The following is a 6,730-nucleotide window of genomic DNA, read 5'->3' as shown; positions in this document are numbered from 1 at the left end:
CTTGACACCTTCGGGGGGGGGGGGGGGGGGGATGGAGGGAGGGCAGAACTGCTGAATGAAATCTTCACGCATCTTTGGCCATGTAGTTATTAATCCTGGAGGGAGTTCTTTCAACCAATCCTTTGCGGCACCCTTGAGTGTAATCGGTAGCATCCTTAGTAGCATGGTATCGCGAGGCAAATTTGCCAGTATGTGACCCTTCAGCTCAAAGTTTGATGATGCCGGAATGGTTGGTTGCACAAGACCTGGTCCAGTATCATCACGCATCCTCTTCTTGTATTTCTCCATGGCTATATTTGCAATATCTTCCATATCTACTTCTGGTTTGGGTGACTTGGGTGTTACGGGCTCGTGATCCGCTGCCTTGTCTTCTAGAGTTTCTCGAAGCTTTCAAAACCGCTTGATTCCCCAATTGCTTTGCCCTTCTTTTTGCGTAAAATTGATTCCAAATCTTCCAATGGTGGTACTACTGTAGAATTCGAGCTCCGGTTCATAGACTAACTGAAACAAAATAGAAAATTACGTGTAAAACAAACAAAAACGAAGAAAAAGAAAAACTGGAAACACGATAAACACGATGTGTTCAAAATTGACCACGGCGTGTTGAATGCGAAAATAGAAGAAACAGAAAAGAAATTTAAAACAGAAAAACTTGTAACTTTATGTGAGATAAATCTCACACAAAGGATCGATAACAATTAGCAAAAAAACCATTTAGAAGCGCTCCCCGGCAACGGCGCCAAAAACTTGAGACGTATGAAATATATAGTAGTTTTAATCCTAACTAACTTAAACAAAAACCAACACACAATAGGCAGTGTACCTAATCGAATAGTAGTTTAGTGCTGGTAAGTAGTGTATCAAACACGGAGAACGGTAAACAGTTAAAGCTATTACCAATGTCAACTAATTAAAACAGTTATTAAAAAGGGGTTTTTCTCTAGTTTTGCAACACTAGAAACTTAAACAATCAATTAAGCACTTAACAAAGAAACAATTAACAACTAATTAAAGGACAAAAGACGACTTGATTCAAGTATAAAGAGACTTCCGTTTAGATTCGATTCACTTATTCCTATGGTTGATTTCGTGGCAAGGGTAATGGATTAATGTATCATCAATTACCGATTTCTAATGTGATTAGGTTCATGTTCACTATTACTAATCCTTTAGCAAACAAGTCAATTCAAGCAGTGATCAGTTGATTAAACTAACAAGTTTCCTAGTGTTAAGTTCGCATCATGAAAGACTTGTAATAATAATTAATTAAATTGGTTGCTTCAATTAACTTATATATGGTTGGTCATCATATATAGCTCACATATTAATTTACTTATTTTCTAGTTAACCCTAGGTTATGTTCACAACACTAGGCTTACAATCTTGATGGTCACCAAAATCATAAGAGGCAAGCAATCAAGAAAGATGTTCATGCAATCTCAATAAAATTATTAATCAACAGAAAATAATTGTTATTAACATATAAGTTTCTTTTAACAAGTTTAACATGTTAAATAATCAATTAAACATAATCCAAAGCCACTAAATCAAACCATATTCATAATGATCCTCTACTATAAAAGAAAGTAGGGTGTTTAGCCCATGACTTTAGCAGAAACAATCATAAAAGTGAAATTACACATTGAAAACATGATGTAGACAAGAGAATTAAGTAAAGAGGATGTGCTTTTTCCTTAGATCTCTTCAACCAAAAGCTTCTAGTTGGATTCTGTAATCCACATCTCCTTGGGGATGTCTATTGCCTCAAAAAATCAATAAAAACCTCCAACATAAGTTAGGGTTTCGAATATAAACGATTCTTAAATAGAATCTGAAAAATGGTGGAGCACAACATTTTCAAGGACCCAACACGCCGTGTTCTTCATTAAAAACGTGTGTACGTCAAGGCATGATTCCATAGAGATTTTTCATCTCAACACGCCGTGTTCGTAGATAACAGGTCGTGTTCTTATTAAATTTCTTCTTTTTCTTCAAAATCCAATATCCAAGCTTCCAATTGTCGATTCCGCTTCCTTTCCCTTTCGAGCATGTCTTTGTTGCTGTAAATAAAATTTTAAACAAATTAAGTATCTTTTGTTCATTATTTGAAACAAATACAACGCAAAATAGTAAGATAATGCATGAATTATATGATTAAATATGCAAATATCACAGTCCTTAGACCCTTGCCCTTAATGGGTCGCTCTTCCCCACTTGGAATCTGAACTCATACATGTTTGTAATAGTAAACAATCTCCGTCTCAAACGTATCCATCCAACCCCTCCCCATAATAACAAACCACTACCACATTGCTATCGTAGTCTGGATCAGTTTTAACATATGTATATAATATAGAATCGTATATGCAGTCCTGTAACTAATTCTTAGGCTATGTAGACCTATTCATGCAACTTCTCAAACATATTTAACAAGAATATAATAAAAACATAATAAAACACAAAGAATTATATATATATATATATATATATATATATATATATATATATATATATATATATATATATATATATAAGCTTTGGCTCCACTTCCTACAAACCAACAAGTGTTGAGGCATGTGTCGCCCTACCACTAAATACATTCATTTGGCCCTAATATTACCATGATGATGACAATAGTGACATAAATCCACCTCCATTATGCAATCTGGACGAAGATGTCCTTTCTATATGTACCTGTCGTATTTAGACATGTGGCATACAGACTCATGAGTCCTTCCACCCTTTACCACAAATGTTGTGGTCCTGCTGAACCTTAGTGATTGGCATAAGAAAATCAAGCTTATTAGTAGTTTTTAGCATATTCAAGTACTGCACCCGCTTCCTCTTTCCCAACTATCTCTCCAAACTAAGCTCTATCTCCTAAGACGCCTCAATAATCCCATAAAATTTTTGAACAGTTATAATCCGCTCCTCAAATGTCACACCCCGCTAAAGCGGAAACACAGGGCGTGGCAGTACAAAGGGTTTCATCGCAAAAGTTAAAAGACAACACCAACCATAGTATTAAAAATCATTACAAATTCACAATGGGTTTGAACAACTTTTAAAAGAAATTACAATGTAAATTGAAATACAACACATGCGAATGCTCCTAAAAGTGAAGTGTCCCTAAGTGCCACTTACTCGATGATTCCTGAAAAAGCATGTAAAACGAGCGTCAACTATAAAAATAGTTGGTGAGTACTCACAAGTTTAAAAATAATATTGGTTTCATGAATCGAAATCAAATTTTGATATAAGTTTCCATAGATAAAAATATATTGCTAAAATGAGTAAATAAGTTTGTGTAAACAAAGTTCGTTGTCATCATGAGAAATAAAGTATGTTGCCCAAAAGAGATGCAACGTTCATATCCTCATGGGAAATAAAGTTTGTTACTAAAATGAGTAATCAAGTTTCATTGCTACAAGGAGCAAACAAATTTGTTACTATAAGAAGCAACCAATTTTGTTGCTAAAACAAGTAAATAAGTATTTAGTAACAAAAGTTCGTTGTTATAATGAGATACAAAGTTTATTGCTATAATATGAAACAAAGTTGATTGCTATAATTGATAAACGAGTTTATTGCCATAATAAACAACAAGTTTGTATGTGTATGAGCAAACAATGAGTCTCAACCAAACCTATGACTGAAGCCCTATCAAGATCTATGCTTATCGTTCCATAGATGAATATGGTATCATGCACTCCAGCAATAGGGCGAGTGAGGAGTTGTCAATTCCTAATAGCGCTATCCATAATGACCATTGGCTCAAAGAGTTAATGGTTAGAGATAAGGGAAGGGCCTTAATACGATAAGTTCTCATGTTTCGTGTTGCATAGACAAACATAGAGAGATATAGCAATAAAATAGCAATCATGTTTGATATAAATCAATTTAAATACAACGAACAAATAATAGTTTTTCGGGACATGCTTTTCCACCCCAAAACATAAAAACTGAAAATAGGAGAGTGCGTGAATGCTCACAATATGCAAAATATAGCAACCAAGTTTATACGAGTCAAATAAATACAATGAACATAAATAGTTTAGGACATGCTTTTCCACCCCAAAACGTAAAAACCGAAAATAGGGGAGTGGTGAATACTCACAATGCATTGAGATGATGCAAATGATGCCTTGATCTACGCTCCACTCGTACCACTATCGTTTTCCTACAACGATGTTACACACTAATGAGTCTCTAATTGAAATCTAATACTAGTATACTTACTACTACAATAGAATTATGCCAATAATGTGTCAAAATTTAATATTGATAAGTTACAAACATTTTTCTGTGGAAATTAAGTTTCAAATAATCAATTGTTATATAACAATTTAAGTGGAAAATTTCCATTATTGAAATGTTAATATTTAACATTTTAGAGGTGTTCCAATGATTAAATATTCAAAACGAAATAAATTTAGTTCTAAACTTTCCCAAACTTTGTATTTCATTTTTAATTGAAGTCAAACACCTTAAGATAAATGTTCTTGAATTTTTGATTCGTCTAACTATTTTTCACCATTTAATTCCATGAATAATCATAAAATCATGGAAAAATAGTAAATTATCATGAAAAATTATTGTAATTTTTGTGTAACTATTTTACAGTGTACATAATCTAGGAAAAATATTAATATGTGTTTTCAAAAAGTTTAACACAATTTTTCTGATTTTTGTACATTTAAGTGTATTAAATTTTAGATGAGTAAAACTATTTTTCCTGTTTTTAGTCCATTATAAACACAAAAATTCAAGAAAAATAGATTTACATTTTCAAAAATTGCCAAAATATTTTTCGGAGTCTTAAATATAAGGTACAAGCTGCGAAAAATAAGAAATAATATTTTGACATTCCTTAAAGTGGTTTTATGATTTATTAGAGCTAAATAAAAAGAAAATTAAAAACCATACTAAACAGTAACAAAAATCGATGAAACTTCATGAGAGATGTTTAGTAACTTAAAGGGTCATCCACAAATATTTCCAGAATTTATTTACAAGTTTAAGTATTTTATATGCTTTAACACTCTATTTTATTATTATTTTCATGTAAAAATAAAGAAAATATATATTGAGCTGAAAATTTCCAGAATGCAACTTCAAACAATTTAATAACAATGAAAAATTGTTTTCTTATTTTTGATGTCGAAAAACATGCCTAAAGGCTCAAACAATTATAGAGAAAACTTGATTCTTATGATTTTGGTAAAAATTATTGATGTTACTTTGAGAGTTTTTGCAACATGTTCTAAAGGCTTTTGAATGAAGATATTTTTATACCTCTTAATAAATGATGTTAAGTGCTCAAGTTAAATGAGTTTTCATCATTTCTTTGAGTAAATCTTTTGAAATATTTTAAAAGATATCATGATAAACTTATATTCTAGTCATGTTTCCAGAGATCAAAAGATTAAAACTTATCAAAATGTATACATTCATTTATGAACAAAATTTGGTTTCTAAAAAACTCTTAACTTGAGTTTGATGTTTTAATCCTTAAAATCGATTTTTGCACTAAGATCATGAACATGCAACCTTGTTTATCATACATGCATGGTGTTAAAACACACCCATGATGTTCTAAAAACCATTTTAACAAAAAGAAAACAAGTTTGAAGAAGATGAAGAAGTAGAAGTCGGTTTTTGAAGTAAAATGCACATGCATGGCTTAAATCATTGTTGTGGATCTTCAAGAGATGTATGTTCTTTACCTTAAATTTATTTGTGGCTTGAAAAACCCTTATGAATCTCCATAATTTCGTGGTTAAGAGGCTGTGGTTGTGGTGTTTGGAGAAAAATAAATTAGAGAGAAGGTAGAGAGAGTTTTCTAGAGAGAGAAAGAAGAGAGATGTGTGTGTGTTGGAGACTGAGAGTGTGAGAGAGAGATATGGGAAGAAAGGGGTCCGAAATTTTGAGTATAATAACCCTTTCTCATTCATTTTGTTTTATAAAATTTAAGTTATTTTATAAAATATCTAAATTTTATATAAAATGTGCACTAAAATCAAGTTTTTATTCATGAAACCTTGATTTTTGACTTATAAATTAAGGATGAATGTTAATGACTTAAATTTTTATTTTCCTTGATTATATTTCCCTGAATTTAATTGTTTTAAGATAATATTATAAGTTTCATAACTATTTTTATAGAATTCTTGATGTTAAACTTTATAAAATTTAAGTTTTAGGGTTTTTAGGGTTTTTGAGAGTTTGTAAACATTTGGATATCAAAATAAATATAATATTTGAGACTTTAAATTATCTTATGGTATTATAACTCTTTTATAGTTATAAATAATGTTTATAATTTATTTTTATCGGTTTATTGACATTCTATGTAGTGATTCCGAGATTCAAGCGAAATTGAGGAATCAAGTATAGTAGTCCTAGTCTTCAACTTTGACTTAAGTTTCTATGAGACTTTGACCTAATTTCTACTTCTAGGTCAAGTGCATGATGTGTGTATATGATTCATGAAAAGGTGTTCGAGTCAAAGAGTGACCCGAATATGGATAGCCTCTACAGTTAAATAGTTGTAGAATTCACATATCAATGTGAAATCTAAGTACATTATCCATTTTTTCTAGTTGCTTCCAAGTTTCTAGTAGGTTATAACTGAGCTTCTAGTCACTAAGTCGAGTATGTGTCGTTCGTATATGTGCAACTAAGTTTATTCAAATCTAGAACCGACTCGAATTTTGACGGTTGTCACATT

The 6,730-nt window shown here is 31.5% G+C and overlaps 1 protein-coding gene across 1 annotated transcript in view; it reads right to left on the bottom strand.

The window, feature by feature from the left end:
- Window positions 1-390: 390 nt before the first annotated feature.
- Window positions 391-6,730, bottom strand: part of LOC145112712 (putative mitochondrial protein AtMg00860) — a 53,245-nt gene continuing 46,905 nt past the window's right edge. Inside the window, exon 2 of the mRNA XM_079048847.1 lies at window positions 391-501. Within this exon, the coding sequence (XP_078904973.1) occupies window positions 391-501 (111 nt within the window). The remainder of the gene's footprint in view (window positions 502-6,730) is intronic.

Source organism: Lactuca virosa, chromosome 5 (assembly GCF_052849685.1).
Source record: "Lactuca virosa cultivar CGN04683 chromosome 5, Lactuca_virosa_CGN04683_v6, whole genome shotgun sequence".
Classification (NCBI taxonomy): domain Eukaryota; kingdom Viridiplantae; phylum Streptophyta; class Magnoliopsida; order Asterales; family Asteraceae; genus Lactuca; species Lactuca virosa.
The sequence above is the reverse complement of the archived record's forward strand: the minus strand, read 5'-3'. Positions and strand labels throughout refer to the sequence as shown.